At 41.6% G+C, this 19,814-nt stretch overlaps 1 protein-coding gene across 4 annotated transcripts in view; it reads right to left on the bottom strand.

Moving 5' to 3' along the window:
• The window catches only part of PTPN12 (protein tyrosine phosphatase non-receptor type 12), a 70,023-nt gene that overhangs the window by 23,391 nt on the left and 26,818 nt on the right, over positions 1–19,814 (bottom strand). For all 4 annotated transcript variants that reach the window (XM_064142555.1, XM_064142553.1, XM_064142551.1 and 1 more), the window contains exons 2-11: positions 16,672–16,780; positions 14,692–14,768; positions 13,673–13,768; positions 12,741–12,779; positions 11,913–11,984; positions 10,555–10,614; positions 7,556–7,698; positions 6,409–6,475; positions 5,730–5,807; positions 4,660–4,758 (exon numbers count right to left, since the gene is read on the bottom strand). In XM_064142555.1, the coding sequence (XP_063998625.1) occupies positions 4,660–4,758; positions 5,730–5,807; positions 6,409–6,475; positions 7,556–7,698; positions 10,555–10,614; positions 11,913–11,984; positions 12,741–12,779; positions 13,673–13,696 (582 nt within the window). In that variant the 5' untranslated portion in view covers positions 13,697–13,768; positions 14,692–14,768; positions 16,672–16,780. The remainder of the gene's footprint in view (positions 1–4,659; positions 4,759–5,729; positions 5,808–6,408; positions 6,476–7,555; positions 7,699–10,554; positions 10,615–11,912; positions 11,985–12,740; positions 12,780–13,672; positions 13,769–14,691; positions 14,769–16,671; positions 16,781–19,814) is intronic.

Below are 19,814 nucleotides of genomic sequence, written 5' to 3'. Positions count from 1 at the left end.
ATGGCACTCTGCTAAGGAGGTTCCTGAAGAGATTGAAATCTGCCCTTCTGAAGTCCAGAGCAGTGAGTTTGCTATGCACCCTCCTTGATGCTTTGGATAAGGAACTGGCTGGGTGGTTGCACATAGACAGTGGTGATCAACGGCACAATGTCCACCTGGAGACCCTCAGGGGTCAGTGCTGGGCCCAGTGCTATTTACCTTCATTGTCAGTGATATGGACAGAGAAACCGAGTGCACCCTCAGCAAGTTTGAAGATTACACCAAGCTGTGTGGCACAGTTGACCTGCTAGAGGGCAGGGATGCCATCCAGAGGGCCCTGGACAGGCTGGAGAGGTGTACAGTTCTGGAGCCCCCAACACAAGAAGGACATCAAACTGTTATAGCGAGTCCAGAGGAGGGCCATGAAGATGATCAGAGGGCTGAAGCATCTCTGCTATAAGGACAGGCTGAGAGAGTTGGGGCTGTGCAGCCTGGAGAAGAGAAGGCTTTGAGGAGACCTTGTAGTAGCCTTCCGGTATCTGAAGGGAGCCTACAGGAAGGCTGGGGAGGGACTATTTACAATGTCTTGTAATAGCAGGATGAGGAGTAATGGGTTTAAACTGGAAGAGGGGAGGTTCAAACTAGATGTTACATAGAATCATAGAAGGGTTTAGGTTGCAAGGGACCAGTTCCAAATCCCCACCATAGGCAGGGACACCTCCCACTAGAAAATGAATCCTTAACACCTAATATAGATACAGGATACATGAAAATTCCCCCAAAACCTTTTCCCCAGCTAAACCAAAACAAAAAACCTCAGTGCTCATTTTCTCTCATCCCACATTGTCTCCCATTAGGCCCAAGCAGGCTAGATACACTGCATCAGTCTGCAGCCTTGAAGGATCATAGAATCAGTCAGAGTTGGAGGGGACCACAAAGATCATCTAGTTCCAACTCCCATGCCATGAGCCGGAACACCCTACCCTAGATCAGGCTGGCCAGAGCCCCATCCAGCCTGGCCTTAAACACGAGGCTGGTGAGAGGCCTTTAGCACAAGCCCTATGAGGAGAGGCTGAGGGAGCTGGGATTGTTTAGCCTGGAGAAGAGGAGGCTCAGGGGTGACCTTATTGCTGTCTACAACTACATGAAGGGTGGTTGTGGCCAGGAGGAGGTTGCTCTCTTCTCTCAGGTGGCCAGCACCAGAACGAGAGGACACAGCCTCAGGCTGCGCCAGGGGAAATTTAGGCTTGAGGTGAGGAGAAAGTTCTTCACTGAGAGAGTCATTGGACACTGGAATGGGCTGCCTGGGGAGGTGGTGGAGTAGTCGCCGTCCCTGGGGCACTTCAAGGCAAGGTTGGACGTGGCACTTGGTGCCATGGTCTAGCCTTGAGCTCTGTGGTAAAGGGTTGGACTTGATGATCTGTGAGGTCTCTTCCAACTCTGATGATACTGTGATACTGTGTGATACCTCCAGGGATGGGGCCTCAACCACCTCCCTGGGCAACCCATTCCATGGTCTCACCACTCTCATGGTGAAGAACTTCCTCCTCACGTCCAGTTTGAACCTACCCCTCTTCAACTTCACTCCATTCCCCTTAGTCTTTACACCCCCTGATGGCCTAAAATGTCCCTCCCCAGCTTTTCTGTAGGCCCCTTTCAGATACTGAAAGGCCACAATAAGGTCGCTTCAGAGCCTCCTCTTCTCCAGACTGAACAGCCCCAACTCTTTCAGTCTGTCCTCATAGGAGAGGTGCTCCAGCATGTTAGGGAAGGATTCTTTAAAGTGAGGGTGGTGGGACACTGGAACAGGTTGCCTATGGAGGTTGTGGATGCTCCCTCCCTAGAATTGTTCAAGGCCAGGTTGGATGAGGCCTTGAGCGACCTGTTCTAGTGGGAGGTGTCCCTGCTTATGCCAAGGGCTTGCAACTGGATGATCTTTGAGGCCCTTTCCAACCTAAACCATTCTATGATTCTATATATGCATTTTCTAGATGGTTCTGGGTCCTTCTATCAAATTCCAACAGACATTCTAACCCTACTGAAAGTCTATTTTCACACTTCATGTGTTTCTTGTTGACTTTTTACAGTATTGTTTCCAGCACAGCAAAGCTGGCAAGTTCACAGGAACACACGTTCAGGATTGCCTGAGCTACTTGCCTATGAATGCTGCTCCTCAGTGCCAATCAAATGAACTCCTTACTCTGCTGTTACTGGCAAACACTGCTTACAAAGCTTAGGTAACTCAATTCCAAACACTGCCTCAAATAGGAACAGCAATTGGATAACAAAATAATGAAGTCAACCCTACAGAGCACTGCAACTCTTCAGAATATGAGAAAAATAAAAGAACTGAAAACTAAGTGACATTTCCCTCTTCAGTTTAGTATTATCTGAGATATAATTACTATAATATATCCAAAGTAGGCTCATTTTTTCATTTGGCATTATTTCTACTGAACATGATGAAAACTCTCCTCCTGTGTACACTATTCCATATTTGCTGTAGCATCTGCAGGCCATTTTTCTTCCACACATAGAATTAACCAGATTGGAAGATCACAAGGTCCAATCTGTTATTTAACACTACCTAAAATCAAATAAATCATGGCACTAAGTGCCACATTCAGGCTTTTTCTAAAGACTTCCAGGGATGGTGACTCCACTACCTCCTCAGGCAGCCCATTCCAATGGCTAATCACCCTCTCTTCTTCCTAACATCCAGCCTAAACTTCCCTAGGTGCAGCTTTAGACTGTCCTCTTGTTCTGTCACTGACTGCCTTGGAGAAGAGACCAACCCCCATCTGGCTACAATCTCCCTTCAGGTAGTTGTAGACAGCAATGAGGAATCCCCTGAGCCTCCTCTTCTCTAGGCTAAACAACCCCAGCTCCCTCAGCCTCCCCAGGTAGGGTTTGTGCTCCAGCCCTCTCTCTAGCCTTGGTGCTCTTGTCTAGACACCTCAACATCTTCCTTACATTGAGAGGCCCAGAGCTGGATACAGTACTCAAGGTGTGGCCTGACCAGTGCTGAGTACATGGGCAGAATGATTTCACTGGTCCTGCTGGCCACACCATTCCTGATACAGGCAAGGATGCCACTGGCCTTCTTGGTCACCTGGGCACACTGCTGGGGCATGTTCAGTTGGCTGTCGACCAGTAGCCCCAGGTCCCTCTCTGCCTGGCTGCTCTTCAGCTGCTCTGTCCCCAGCCTGTAATGCTGTATGGGGTTGTTTTGGCCAAAGTGCAGAACCTGGCACTTGTCCCTATTAAACCTCATGGTGTTGGGACTGTGCCCACCTGTCCAGGTCCTTCTGCAGAGCCCTCCTGCCCTCTAACAGATTGACACATGCTCTCAACTTGGTGTCATCTGCAAACTTACTGATGGTGGACTCAATCCCTTCATCCAGATCATCAGTGACGATATTAAACAGGACTGGGCCCAGCACTGATCCCTGGGGCACACCACTAGTGATTTGCCACCAACTGGATGTGGCACTATTTACCATTACTCTCTGGGCCTGGACCTCCAGTCAGTTCTTAACCCAGCACAGAGTGCACCTGTCCAAGCCATGGGCTACCACCTTTGCCATAAGCATATGAATGCTTATGAACGCTTGGTAAACAATTGCACCTAACACCATACTGTGGGGAAGGCAGAAAAGAAAACTTCAGTGAGGTTTCTCCCTTGCAAGAGTTTAACTTAGACATGGGTCTGATAGAATTAATCCATCCACCCATACGTGCATTTGTTGCTTTTTATGTGTATGCCAAATAGGTATATATGGATGGCAGTTTTATTTTTAACTTGCTCCTTATCGTACTGTCTGACAAGTGATTTGCAGAAGGTCAGGCTCAGATGAAATTTCCTTTGCTGCCAACCTGTCAGAATTGGGGTAAGTACTGCCAATCAGAGCAACAGATATGCTGTCAACTGCTGCCACCTCACCACGGTAAGGCACACTTCCCAATTTAAATACTGAGTTGAAATCCATCATTTCATCTATACCAAAATTCTTATTGCTTCTGCAGGATCACAGGATGCTAGGGGATGGAAGGGATCTGCGGAGATCGAGTCCAACCCCCCCTGCCAGTGCAGGACCATATAATCTAGTGCAGGTTGCACAGGAATGCATACAGAGGGGTCTTGAAAGCCTGCAGAGAAGGACATTCCACAATCTCTCTGAGGAGCCTGTTTCAGTGCTCTGTCACCCTTACAGTAAAGAAGTTCATCCTTCTGTTGAGGTGGAACTTCTTGTGATGTAGTTTACTTCCATTTCCTCTTGTCCTATCACAGGGCACAAGTAAGAAGAAGCTGTCCCTTCCTTCTTGACACCCAGTCCTCATATTTAGAAACATTAAACGCCCTGTCAGTCTTCTCTCCAGATTAAGCAGCCCCAGGTCTTTCTGTATTTCTTCACAAGGCAGTGCTCCAGTCTATTAATCATCCCTGTAACCCTCCATTGGAGACTCTCAGGTAAATCCCTTTCCTCACTGCAACTGCATTTGGTGTAGGTGGCAAAGATTCCTTTAATTGTCTGAGATTCCCAGGCCTTCCTACTCAGCAAAAAACACTTGTAGGTGCCTTAACAGCATTAACACTTCACTTAAAACTAGACTTCACAGGAAAGTGGTCATTAGAAGTTAATAGATGCAGCTGATGCAATTCATATGGTAGACACATACCACTCCATCTGAAATCTTCCAGTTGGCACAGCTCTCGTATTTTTGCAGCTGCTTCTCAAACAGTTGCGCTATGGCTCGGTGGACAAGCTCATACTGCTCCTGGAATAGGTTAACAGAGAGGAATTAATGCAAGAGATCTTTACAGAAGATCACAGAATCACAGGGGTTGGAAGTGACCTTGAAAGATCATCTAGTCCAACCCCCCTGCCAGAGCAGGATCACCTATACCAGATTGCACAGTATCACAATATCATCAGGGTTGGAAGAGACCTAACAGATCATCAAGTCCAACCCTGTACCACAGAGCTCAAGGCGAGACCATGGCACCAAGTGCCACGTCCCACCTTGCCTTGAACAGCTCCAGGGACGGCGACTCCACCACCTCCCCGGGCAGCCCATTCCAGTGTCCAATGACTCTCTCAGGGAAGAACTTTCTCCTCACCTCCAGTCTAAATCTCCCCTGGCACAGCCTGAGGCTGTGTCCTCTTGTTCTGGCGCTGGCCACCTGAGAGAAGAGAGCAACCTCCTCCTGGCCACAACCACCCTTCAGGTAGTTGTAGACAGCAATAAGGTCACCCCTGAGCCTCCTCTTCTCCAGGCTAAACAATCCCAGCTCCCTCAGCCTCTCCTCGTAGGGCTGTGCTCAAGGCCTCTCCCCAGCCTCGTCGCCCTTCTCTGGACACGCTCAAGCATCTCAATGTCCCTCCTAAACTGGGGGGCCCAGAACTGAACGCAGTACTCAAGGTGTGGTCTAACCAGTGCAGAGTACAGGGGCAGAATGACCTCCCTGCTCCTGCTGACCACACCATTCCTGATGCAGGCCAGGATGCCACTGGCTCTCTTGGCCACCTGGGCACACTGCTGGCTCATCTTGGCCACCTGGGCACACTGCACAGGAAGGCATCCAGGCGTGTTTTGAGATCTACAGAGAGCGAGACTCCACAACACCCCTGGGCAGCTTATTCCAGTGTTCCACCACCCTCACAGTGAAAAAAGGTTTCCTTGTATTTACATAGAGAGACGTTAATATATGATCAGATGATCAAGATGGATTTTAAAATAAGTAATACCTTTGTCTGCACTGCAGAATGCCTTTGTGTCCTCATTTCCTGTATTAAATTAAATACATTGAACTCTTCAGGTATTTTCTGAAATACAGAAACAAGTCAATTACATTGGTTGTCAGAACAGTAACACTAAAAGCACTTTGAACTTCCATAGGTACATCCAATCTGTTCTCTCCACACTGCAGCTACTGACTTATTTGTTTGTTTTCTTAAAAAAAAAAAACAATTTCTCTCCAGAATTCTTTAAAAGAAATGCTTGATTTACACCAGAAAAGAGCATTTCAAGTATTCTGAAAATGAGATGTCCAACAAAAGCATTAACATGACACTTTCAGCTTAATGATGCTTCATAATCTAAAAGCCCAGAATGAAGTTTTATATGAAATACACACTTGAAATACCAGGCTTAAAAAGCTGCAAGTTCAAGCAGAGAAACTGAAAAAGTTGAATTCAAAATAACTTCATATTGAAATATTATTAAGATATTTAAAATTTTAGTGACTTTTTAAATAAAAATTGTCAAAGCAAAGTAAATTCATACTAAGGCATGACTATAATGAAACCAAACTTCCACCCTGCCAAAACAGTTCCAGAATGTCTTAAACATTTCATTATTTTAGACCACTTGGGAGCTCAATCTCTTTATGAAATGCCACAAAATTTCTTCTTTAAGATTTCTTACCCCAGCTTTAAGCAAATTCCATGTGTAATCTATGGCACAGATGGCTCCGGTTCTTCCACACCCTGCACTATGAAAACAAAGTTCAAGTGTTAGAATCATCTAAGTATTTTTATAAGCACACTATGAGCTCTATTTCCAGAGTCCATGTGGAAAAAAAGATTAAAGAAAAAAAGCTTTCACCTATCATTTTAAACTCACTCAACATGACACTGCAGTGTCTAACAATAATTAAAAAATTAGGAGTGCAAAATGAAACACTGAAGTTTTTAATGCAAGCTTTTCATAACCAATTGAATCACAGAATGGCTTAGGTTGGAAGGGACCTCAGAGATCACCTACTGCAACCTCCCCACCATCAGCAGGAGTGCTTCTCAACTAGACTTCACTGTTCAAAGCCTCTTTCAGCCTGGCTGTGAACACCCAAAGTGAGGAGGCATCCACAGCCTCCCTGGGCAACCCATTCCAGAGTCTCACCACCTTTGTACTGAAGAACTTCTTCCTAAGAAGTTCTTTAAACCTGCTCTCTCTCAGCTTTAAACTGTTCCCCCTTGTCCTCTCTCTAGACACCCTTATGGTAAGTCCCTCTATAGCCTTCCAATTTGATCCCTTCACGTATTGAAAGGCAGCTCTAAGGTGTCCCCCCCAGGAGTCTTCTTGAGGCTGAACAATCCCAAGTCCCTCAGCCTATGCTCATATCAGAGGTACCCCAGCCACTGGATCCTTTTTGTGACCCTCCTCTAGACTCACTGACAGTTCTGTGTCCTTCTTACGATGAGGACACCAGAAGTGCAATCAATAAAGATGCTTTAACTCTGATGTTTGTATTGCCTCACACTATTTCTAATTACCTCTGCTTCAAAGCAGGGACGTCCCCCAAGTTTAAGATGGCTAAATGAAGTACAGAACACATGTAAACTTCCCACAGTTTTATAACTTAGTACCATATCTGCATTTTCAGGTCAAAGATGGAACTGTTGTTCCGAAGCAAAGACTTAAAAACTGGAAACTTTTTTTTAAAATCCTATTAGAAGACAGACAGAAAAGTTCTCAGGTAGTGATGCAGCTGCTATGTGCAGCTCATATCTAAAGCCTAGACTTCAAGAACATTAAAATGCCTATCAACTTCAAAAACAAATACATTTGCTACCTGCAGTGTATACAGATTGGCACATCTTCATGTTCCTGGTATTCTCTCATCAAGCTGATCATATCCAGAATAGAATCAAAAGATGAAGGAACATCATGGTCAGGCCAATTAACATAATGAAATTGATAGACACTACGAGTCTCCTATGGGAGAGGGAGGGAGAAAAGTGTTAATGACGATACATATTTAAGGAGTTTGCATGAAATAGTTCTATGAACCTTTACTTTTAGCATGATTAAGCATGGATGATTACAGAAGCCCACAACTCTACAGCTTATGCCACTTGGGAAAAAAACAAAAAAATTCCGAAGTATTGCTGCAGTGATGCTAATGCACAGGAGAAAGCACTATGGGACAGTTCACAGAAAAAACTCACATTATCACAGTATCATCAGGGTTGGAAGAGACCTCACAGATCATCAAGTCCAACCTTTTACCACAGAGCTCAAGGCTACACCATGGCACCAAGTGCCACGTCCAATCCTGCCTTGAACAGCTCCAGGGATGGCGACTCCACCACCTCCCCGGGCAGCCCATTCCAGTGTCCAATGACTCTCTCAGTGAAGAACTTTCTCCTCACCTCCAGCCTAAATCTCCCCTGGCACAGCCTGAGGCTGTGTCCTCTTGTTCTGGTGCTGGCCACCTGAGAGAAGACAGCAACCTCCTCCTGGCCACAACCACCCCTCAGGTAGTTGTAGACAGCAATAAGGTCACCCCTGAGCCTCCTCTTCTCCAGGCTAAACAATACCAGCTCCCTCAGCCTCTCCTCGTAGGGCTTGTGCTCAAGGCCTCTCACCAGCCTCGTCACCCTTCTCTGGACACGCTCAAGCATCTCAATGTCCCTCCTAAACTGGGGGGCCCAGAACTGAACACAGTACTCAAGGTGTGGTCTAACCAGTGCAGAGTACAGGGGCAGAATGACCTCCCTGCTCCTGCTGGCCACACCATTCCTGATGCAGGCCAGGATGCCACTGGCTCTCTTGGCCACCTGGGCACACTGCTGGCTCATGTTCAGGCGGGTATCAATCAGCACCCCCAGATCCCTCTCTGTCTGGCTGCTCTCCAGCCACTCCGACCCCAGCCTGTATCTCTGCATGGGGTTGTTGTAGCCAAAGTGCAGCACCCTGCACTTGGAGCTATTGAACCCCATCCCATTGGACTCTGCCCATCTGTCCAGGTGGTCAAGGTCCCGCTGCAGAGCCCTTCTGCCCTCCAACCCAGTCACATCTGCCCCCCAGCTTAGTGTCATCTGCAAACTCTCTCCTGTGGGTAAAAGGATCCATAATGTCGCACTGTGCTAAAAGATTCTTTGTCCTTAGTCTTAAAACACAAAAGGGAGAAAGGTTCTTTTTCCAATCATATTCCAATAATTTACATTGGAAAACAGAGAACGGGGAGGGAGGAGACACTTTTTGTAATTTTCTTACACTGCAAAAAAAGTGTGTGTATGCACACAGAGGGAAAATAAAGCAGGTGAGAAATAATTCAAGCCATGCCTGTCATAGCAGGTGCACTTTTTCTCTAGTTAGCTGATGGCAGAAGAGTACTGATGACAAGGTACAAAACAAGCTTTAGCACAGTCTAGTTACTCAGCTACCTGAATCCCTGAAAGACCAAAATCTCTCACCAATACCCAAAACATCTGCAGTATAACTAGTTTTGCTGCACCCTTCCATGCTGTTGTCACACCCAGATTTTCAAATACCCTCCCAGTAATGTCCTAAAGAGGTATATGAAGTTTTTGAACAACATTGGAGGCCACAAGCTTTAATATCTTGCCACCTTCTGTTTAGATAACTGAGGAGCAAGATAGTGGGTCTGGTAAGCATGGACATTCATATCATCTTCCAATTGAAATAATTATTTTTTATGTTTTACTTTTACCAGATCTGTGGAAGTGCTTCAGCTAGTAAAAAATGGGGAATATCCAGCCTAAGAAATGTCCAAAGTCCAACTGTCCAATCTGGCATTTCAATATAAAGTTTGCAAGAAAGGCTTAAATATTTTTTTCTTAACACTTACGACAATGTAAGTGCTTTCATTTCACCAAAGATATGACAATTTGCAGAATTCACCCATGGTACTCAGTTCATGTTTTACAGCAGGTCTCACGTTTCATAAATTTTCACTAAGCTGTATTAACTTCATTCTTCCTTTAAGAGATATCTATAACCATTTACACCTGCCAACTTATTGTCAGTGAATACCTGCCTGGCAAGCCAGTTCTACATCCTGAACACTAGACTATCAACTCTTCAAGAATTCTCAAGTCTTCAGCTCATTTTTAAAAGGAGAATTTTATCTTGACCCTTGAATATACTGCACACAATTCACCCTTGCAGGAGCTCTCTAAGCAAGAAGACAATGCAGCTCCAGTTTTCAAGAACATCCCATATTTTTAGTTCTTTTGCAATTCCAAAACAGGGAACTTTTTACAAGCTAAAGTGAAAAGCACTGAAGAAAAAAGAAATTACTGAGTTGTTGTCATTCTTGCTTTATTTTTATTTGACAGTGCTATTCTATGGATGGGTATCTCTCTTGACAATAAATGAAAACACAGGGAAAATTCTAACAAGTATAGCTTCTCTTTGGATGAGATGTGTAACTGGAAGAAACAAGGGGTCTTGACAAGCTTGATTCATTTTGTTTATCCCAAACAAAAATGACGATGTGAAACTCTCCTAAAGTGACAGAAGCTTTCTAGTTACTAACACATACTATTGAAGACCATCACACACCTTTGGTTAACCAAGGAAACACATCAAAGACAAGTAAAGACTTTCAGTATTCATGTTCTTGTATACTAAGTTTTTAACATCGCTTCTAAGCTTTGTGATTTACATAAACACAGCACCTAAAAGAGTGAAGACATTTTAATGAACAATCACTGTTGTATCATTTTAGAGACCTTTCTGTTGTATCATTTTAGAGACCTTTCTGTTGTATCATTTTAGAGACCTTTCTGTAACCACTGAGAACAGAAGTGATCATATACTTACATTCTGAAATTCAAGCAGTAATGTTCTGATGAAATAATCTGTTCTTGCTTGCTCAGCTTCCTAAATATAAAAAAATAGCAATGAATTGGGAAAAATCAACATGCAGCATATAGAATGTAACTAAAAGTCCAAACTTTAAACTTGTTTGTTTTTTAATTTATTAAGAGTATTTCAAAGTACTTTTTCTGCTGTATTTCTCCATACATTTACAGCCTGCTTCCCAAAGTCATCTTCTGTAAAACCTCTGCTGAATAATGTTCAGTTCTTATCTCTCTATAGTGTGACATCTTCAATTTTTAACCCTTCTTTCCAGCTAAGAGTGCACATGAATGGATCACTGTAATTAAAAGTATAGATCTAGGCTATCAGAATCTTCAAATGTGCTTTTAGAACACCAAGGAAAGTTTATACCACAGACACCAAACTGAAACACTTTTGAGATCAATTTGGAATGGGTCAATTTCATTGTTTTTGAACAAGTGAACAGCTAAGGCAAATCATGAAGTGCACTGTAAAAAGTTCACACAAAGGTCATTTTAATGCCAGGATTTCCTCATATCTTAATAACCAACAGAACCAAAATCAAACCTGACCAAACTACCAGGTGGCAAGATCAAAGAAACAAAGAAGTTATTTTTCTCCAACACAATAATGTGAGTGTCAGGAAAAATAAGTGACAAAAAACAAAATCCAAACAAAAAAAGTCAAATTCATCATCTACTGTGTTATCAGTGGTCCACTTTTGTGGAATGCTAACTGACAGTTGGGGCTGTTCAGTCTGGAGAAGAGGAGGCTCTGAAGCGACCTTATTGTGACCTTTCAGTATCTGAAGGGAGCCTACAAAAAAGCTGGGGAGGGACATTTTAGGCTATGAGGGAGTGACAGGACGAGGGGGAATGGAATGAAGCTGGAGATAGGTAGGTTCAGGCTGAATGTGAGGAGGAAGTTCTTCACCATGAGAGTGGTGAGAACCTGGAATGGGTTGCCCAGAGAGGTGGTTGAGGCCCCATCCCTGGAGGTGTTTAAGGCCAGGCTAGATGGGGCTCTGGCCAGCCTGATCTATGGTAGGGTGTCCCTGCTCATGGCAGGGGAGTTGGAACTAGATGATCCTTCATCAACCCTGGCTGATCCTGTAATTCTATGATAGCATTCCCTGTTAAAAAAAAAAAGACTCAACTCCCCCAGATATCTTAGGTACATGCTTTGTTTTCCACTGTACTCCTTTGAGAGCCTGCATGCAAAATCTGGTAATGAAAACATAGAAAGCATTTTTTGCAAAATGAACAGTTTGTGGAAGTTATTTTAGGTTAAAAAAGCACTAAATCCTGCAAAATGAACTTATGAATGTTTATACTTACACAAGAAACACGAAATGGCCCAAAAGTTACAGCTGCTTCTCCATACAGAGGCCAGTAACGTTCACATTTTTTCTGTTAAAGCAAAGAATCCTAATTTAATTCATGTGTTGTACCAAAATATGATTAACAGAAGCAGAGCAGACAAAATTATAACCCCAAATGCCTTATTCTCTCTCTCTTATGCAGTGCTCTTCCTTAATACCTGTCCAGTGCTGCCTTGCAGGACTTCTTTTAAGATAGTAAAGTGACTGTCCTTTTAGATACCAAAGGGAAAACAAACCCAAAAATCCCTATGACCAATAAATAAACCTAGAAGGATAGGAACTTCATGGCTGTCTATATATGCACAAGCATGCCTCATATACAGGGGAGCAATTAGAGCTAATTAGTTTTTGTGCAAGTTTGGAATTCACAATTCTGGACCACATTTTTATTTCTTCTCAGGTCCTAAGAACATAGCAGAGAGATTGAAAAGATAGGTCCTTTTTGCAGGTGTATCAATTGACAGGAAATTCTGAAGGGCTCAGGATTTTTATAGTCTGCCTACATCCCACAAACAGCAAGACTTTCCCACATAGTGATGTGACCAGAAAGAGACTATTGGTACTTCTATTTCACTAGGGTGACCCCAGGATAATAATCTAACAGCACAACTGGAGCGAAGCCAAGCAGTCACATGCACCATCTTCTGTGTATATAAACATAAGGACAGCCATTCCCATTATATCTAGCAGATGATCTTTACAATTCTGCATCTGAGGCTTCACAGGTCTCAGCACACTGCTCACACAGGCACTAGTGATTTGGTTTAGTACAGAGTGTACATACCCTTCCCATTTCAAATTCTCGGCAGGCCATTACAATTATCTGAAAAGAAAGAGCAAAAATTATTCTCCAAGTTAGGCATTTTTAGATCAAGCTTGCTTCTGTCCAGGCAGATGATGATACTCCTCAGCTGGTTACTGCTGAAGAGGCTAATTAATATTATTTTCCTACCTGCAGGTGCATGCCCTTTCACATCTACAATAGCACCCAAGTTATATCCTGTACAAAATAATCTACAACACTAATACATTTTAATTTGACTTTATTGTAATCCTGTAAAAATACCTTATTTATTCATTCTGACTGTAAAGCCTAAACTCAAATATCTGGAAGAAATGCAGCTGTACTTGTTTCAAACGACAAAAAGGGCTTGAAACAGGTGCAAAAAATAATTTAAAACACAAGAATTAGATTTCTTAGGTGAAGCTTATTCAGATATATCCATGTGAGCACTACAATAACACCACCCTAACAAGTAATCACCATTTAGGCATCTGACAAAGAAAAAAAAGTATATAATTATGTTGAACATACCCAATTTTACCACCACTTAAAAGCTAACACCTGACAATAGCTGTTTAAACAACTGCAGTAATTCCAAACCAGCACCAACAGAAACAGGCTTTTGTTTGACGTGCTGCTTCTGTGTCTGCTTTTGTCCCACGAAGTAGGAGTTGTTAGGTCCCCTACAGGCCAGATGTAACCAAGCACCAATCTATTTGTTACTAAGCATCACTTCGCAGCCATTCAGTAATGCTTTGGCTTTGAATTTACATTACTGAGTAAATTAATACTAATGCTACACAGAATACTATTTAAACTACAAAAATACGATGTGTGAACTAAATGGACTAAAGCACAGCCAGCTCAGGCAAAAGACACACAATCACTATGTCATGAAATAAGGTAATTTTGGCTTTTAAGCAGGTACTTACTGCAACATTGTATTCCCATATCATCCTCCAGAAGTCTATTACTGTGTTTGCTAATGGTCCCTGGGTAGCAACATAGGCTTTTGGCCCATGTACTCCCTAGAAATACACAAAGGTACCATTAATGTTTATAGATAAAAACATATGTGCACTGAATAAAAAGGCTTTAGATCAATAAACACGTAAACTTAGAATTATCTTTCTGATACCACAGGAAAGGTGAATAAAAAAGGCATCCATAGACATTAGTAAAAAAATTGAAGTGAGACCAAAATTATAACTACTATGCCATCAGATATTGCAACAGAAAACAAGGTTTCTGAAATCTGCCTTTATTTTTTTTTTTTTTGCTATTCAAACATTGAAATGATGAAAAGTTAAAAACCATTTTGTCAAAAAGCATCCCCTTGAACAAATTTAAGTTTCCCCCTCCCAGTATTACCACATCTCAAAAAAAAAAAACAAAACCCAAACCAACAACATTTAATATGAAGCTTGAAGATGTTTATATTCAGCTTTTAAGACTCAAGAAGTAAGAACACCTGTTTTGGAAGAAGCATTACTGTGTAGATGCAGCATCAAACTAATATTGCAAGGAAAGCCTAAGACATTCTCGCTTTGAAACAAGTGTAACAGTATTATAGCCCAATTTTGCCTCCTCTTTCAGAAGGTTGGATAGAATTCCATTACCACATTTCTCATGAACATCAAGAACTGCATATTGACATATACATTTTGTCCAACATATATTGTGATCCCTAAAAATAGATATATCTGGATTTTCCTGTGGGAGATTCTGTTGCTTATCATTTTAAAATTAAGCATTTTAAATATGATACACATTGAGTACCACCAAGCCTTTTTTTCAATGCTTTCTAAATTGTAAATTTATTTGAGCCATAATAAAAGAAAAACCTTTCCTCAGCTTCACATGGTTATTTAGGACTATAATGTTGAAACCCCACTGATATGAAATAAAAGCTTAACAAGAACTTAATAGTTATTAAGACAGCAGCACATACCTTAATAAAGTTGGCATTGATGTAGTCTGAATCTTGGGGAGGAGTTTTTAATGTCAGTTTAACTCGGCTATGGTCAACTAAAAGAAGAATTGTATTTTTTTTAATCAAGAATTACAACATATGTAAATCAATATGGGACAGTAAATATAAGAGGTATGTACATAAGAAACTAAGCATTAGAGAATGCTTCCTGAATATACGTTACACTGGCAAGTCAGTCAATTTAATTTATGGGTAAAGCAACAGAGGTAGAATAAGCAGAGTAGCTCCTACTGCTATCTGATTCTGTTGCTCAAGTTTAGAGAGTACCAAGAGCAATTCATTACAGAGAAGTAGAAGCCAGTTGATCAGAAATAATCTAAATTGTAGTTACACACTTACTAAGACAGATCACAATGGTCAGAATTAAAGACACATTTAGAGAAAGCAAAAAGAATAAAACACCAGTGCACAGTAGAAGTAGAAGGTAGATCTTTAAATTCTTGGCCAAGGGAGACTCCATCAGGTAAATACACTGGGGTTTATTGGTCAGGCACAGATTGGTACTATCCCCCAAACATGAGGCTGGGCACTTTGCTAGCTCACTTCTTAATGAGAAGCAGCAGATGCCTTCATTCAGGGAGTTCTGACATTTCAAGCATTACTGTCTCAGAGAAATCAGATCTTTCTTAGCAAAACAGATATTTGGAGACGAAAATACTCAGCAGTCTTGACAGAATAAGCTTGAAACATCTTGAAATTATTTTTCATGTTGAAAATTAAATGTATCTTTAACATAGAAACAACTTGGTGATTTGTACTAAGAAGGTGGTTGGTAGGCTCACCAGTCCCTCCAGCTCTTATTGATACCAACACTTCCTAGATAGAAATAATCTGAGGGAATTTTTTCTACAATAGGAGCTGTTTTAACTAGAAATACAGAATCATCTTTGAACTGAGGAACAGAAGTATCTGCAGAAACAGCATCTGCTCAAGCAATTTCTGTTACTTTTTGCTCCCAGGATCAACTTCTTTACCACAGAACAGCTGCTAAAACTTTCATGTTTTTTCTTTACTGGAGCTATGTTCAATAAAGAGTCTATTTAAAAAGAGAAAATATGGCTGGTTGGGTTTTTTATAATCAGAGGATGACTGGCAATAAAACAGGGAGCCATGCCCAGAAGTACATGCTAAGCGTTATTGCTACACAGAAAGCTCTTCCGAAAAGCTTCCAAGATAGTGATGTTTTCTGCCAGAGACTTGGTAACATGCAAAAAATGTTTGTGTTAGCATGTAATGCTTCCTAAAAAAACACAAGTATAGATTATAAAATGTTTAGATTAGATTGCAGATCTAAAGACAAGACACTCAAGTAGAGGCCTGGAGAAGCCCTTCAAATATATTGCACTGCATAACACTCATTGATAAAACATAAAGGCAGGAGCAATCTGAGCATGCACTCTTGTCACAGACTTAATACTGAAAACTACTTTTAAATGGCAGATCAGAGTAGTTTGAGTGGTAGGCTGGAGAGGGCTCCCATCTTCCCAGCACAGTAGACCCAAGATTCTTGAGCAGGTTCTGCATGCCAACATTTCCTGCCTGCCTGTATCTGACAGTTCTGCTCTGTCAGTTTCAGATCTGGAATGGAATTCTCAAAAAAAATCCACTGCAAGCTCCAGCTTCAGACTCAGTGTTTGGATATTTGTTTATAGCTTAAAGGCTCAGTTCACAACTGGTAATGAGTATTTTCAGGTAACCAGTGTTTCCTTTAACTGAACTGTAATGTGGACACACACACATGCTTTTCACTCCAAGGCTGGTAGTGAGTTAGTCTTGAGGTACTGCTTTGTCTGACAGAAGCAACAACTTCTGATAAATACAGCACTACTTTTCTGCACTGGAAAAAAGAGCACATAGGTACACAACAATCTGAAAGACAAAAACTACATCAATAGTAACAAGCACCTCAGCCTGTAACACCACAGAAATCAGACTTACATGGCAATATATCCTTGTATCTATTCTTTTTAACATTTTCTTCTTTTTCTCCAGTGGCTGTTGGGTAGATCTTCTCTGTTCTGTATTTTGTTGATAGTCTTCTTAACCTCTGGAATAAAGCAATTATGTTATCTTTCCGAGTCTCAATATAACAGAAACATCGTATGAATCAGTTTTATGAATGTAGGGTAAGAAGATCACTCATAAAAAAACCCTCTTCTCTCCTTTTACAGTGTTAAAAATCTCATTCTAGGTCATCAGCAGTTCACTACTATGTTGAAGCCAGTTCCAGTATGGAATACAACTGTACTTTACTTGTAAAAGACACTGTACTGCTAGGGAGTAACAACTGCACAAAGAATACCTGTGAGAAACAGAAAAATCTGTTGTTGCTCAGAATACCTGGAGGAAGAACAGACTGGCTCAGGCACAACTGCTAACAGCCAGTACTTTGCTCTGAAGCCCATGGCTGAACAGAACAGAAAACAAAATCTCTGAGTTTCAAGCTCACTTGGAGAGAGTCTCTGCCTTTCAGGTACAATGTATTCACAATTAGGATGAGTGACAAGAGATCTCTTATATTGCCCTGGTTTAAGACAGTCTGCTCTAACATGACTCCTTCTCATGATCAGGAATGAGAGACACATGCAAAATGCCCTGTGGATTGAGATAAGGAGAGTTTAAGGAAATAATACAATGTGCAATACTCCAGCATATTTCACAGAAAAGCACAGTAAAAAGCAGAAGCAAGCCAGCAGCCTTCATCTATTTCAGATCCTAGAAAACTGAAAGTCATACTCTCCAATAATAAAATCCAGCCCATGCCTTCCAGCCACCCAGGAAGCAACATGAGCAACACAGCTTATATTATGCCACTCAAATTAGGCCTTTACAACCTTGAAACTGAGAAAAGAGTGTAAATTCTATTTTAGACACTAAACCCAAATTCAGAATATAACCTGTATCCATAGCAGGCAGAGAAACCTGGTTTGTAACGGCACAGACATGAAGGATACCACTGCACATGGGAGACATTGTTCTACTACAAGACTGCCCTTAGCTGTGTCAAAATAGAAAAAATTACTGAGAAACAGCTTGAAATAGAAATATAAATCCCCAGCCCAGAAAAAAAAAGGGGGGGGGCGGGGGCATGGAAAAACAGTTACACTTTCCAAGCACAGCCACTAATAAAGCTTAAAGATTTTGTTTCACATCTGAACCTCATTGTGAGTTTTGGGAATTTTTTTTCCCATATAACTGATTTTTATGAGACAAACACCATGACTCTGCTTAGAAAAAATTGAAAGAAAGAAATCACCCCTAAAAACCATGAGTAGAAGCAGAAGTCATCTTGCATGAGAAAAGACTACTTGACGAAGTAATACCTGAAAAAGCTTAGGTGTACAATGACAAAAAAAAATCTAAACATTGAGCTTTAAAGAAAAAGTACCACAGAAACAGGAAAGGGTCAGACTCAGCTGAAGATTTCACCCTACACACATTAAATAGCAGAAAGCTATTGCAATGTGTATACTGGAGAATGCAAGAGATTCAATGCCTCCTAGGTGACAGCCTAGTAACCAGCAGAAGAACACACTTAATAGAAGAATGAGATAATGACAGGGCAAAAGAAGAATGAGTTTTGCTCAGGCTGTGTTAAATTGTTGACAAGATCCATCCCAGTCCAGTTTCATGCTAATTTACAATAAACAGTTGCCTACAATCTAAAAAACCCCTACTCATTTGGCTTAAGGCTGCAAACAACCAAACCACCTCCCAGAAGATGCTCAGACACCAACAGCAGGGTTATTAGAGATGCAGCCTGGGACTTCTGCAGTTACAGGGGACACTTTCATGGCAATCACATATTCACTGGAAGTGCTAACTCTGGTACGAGATCAAAATGGTCAAAAGAAAGTGTGTAGTCATGATTCATCACACTTGAAGAACTATATTCATAAGCCTGAAGTTTTGTTCTCTTTCAAAAAGCTCAAGTTTAAGTCTGCTTACTCACTGCATAATAGAAGTCGTTTGTGGGCTGTTGACAAATATTTACCACACGTGACAGAGGGGAGATGATTCTTTGAAACAATTCCAGTTTCAGGAACACACTTCCAATTTCCACAGCATGGTCCATACTGCACATCTAATCAGGCTTGTATATTAATCCCTTATTAACTATGGTCCCTTGGGAGCTCTGTCTATGTTTCATAGCAGGTAATAACAGGTCCAAAAACCCCACTGCATTCAAGGAAGCTTCTGTGAACCACGCAAAAGCAAAATCCTTCCAAAATTAGCTAAGAAAGAAAGAAAAACATCATATGAGTATTAGGTAGTGTACTCTACATCACCCTATCTCTGGTACTTTCTCAACAAAGAGGGGAACTCATGTAATCGCATTAGCTGGAGATTTATATTGAATAAAGAAGCACCAGTCAATGAGAACAGTGCTGGTAGTTCCTGACACAGAGAAGGCCAAAAGACAGTACTGAAAAGAACCAGCTAAGGAGCATACTCTGCGTTCTTCAGCATCACATCAGAACTGGAAACAGGAAAAAAAACCCAAACACAATAAACAATACAGCAGTATACTCTCAGGAATTTGGTACTGCCAGTGGAAGACTAACATTTTTCACCTTTCCAAGCCTACATTTTCCCTAACTTTCTGTTAGGATGTGCACACCAACAGCATATTTTTAAAAATGACACTGTATTTAATCTTTATTTCCTTTTCAGGTTCTTCTTTGAAGAGATGGAGCTCCTGTTCATCCTACCTTGCTATGTGATTAAAAGGGAAGATGCTGCTCAAGAAAGCTTTGGCAAATCATTTAAGAAAATGCTTTTACAACACACCAGCTGTTTCAATGGTATCTATCAACCTGTCTATAAACAAAAGAAGCCAGCAGCTTGTCACTGAAGAAAACAGCTACTAAACAGTTAAGAAGCCTCTGCTAGATGTAGCACAGAAAATGTGCCACCTTAATATTTAAGCATGCCAATCTACTAAGTTCCACCGAGAATACCTTTTGCTTTTGTTTCTGCTCAGCACTAAAAAAGGAAAAAAAAACCCACCCCCACACCAGCAACCTACAACCGAAGTTATTCTCCCTCTTCCTTCACAAGATGTAAAAGTCTTCCTCTTT

The sequence above is a fragment of the Pogoniulus pusillus genome, chromosome 4 (genome assembly GCF_015220805.1).
Source record: "Pogoniulus pusillus isolate bPogPus1 chromosome 4, bPogPus1.pri, whole genome shotgun sequence".
NCBI lineage: Eukaryota > Metazoa > Chordata > Aves > Piciformes > Lybiidae > Pogoniulus > Pogoniulus pusillus.
Note: the sequence above shows the minus strand (reverse complement) of the source record. Positions and strands in the feature narration are given on the sequence as shown.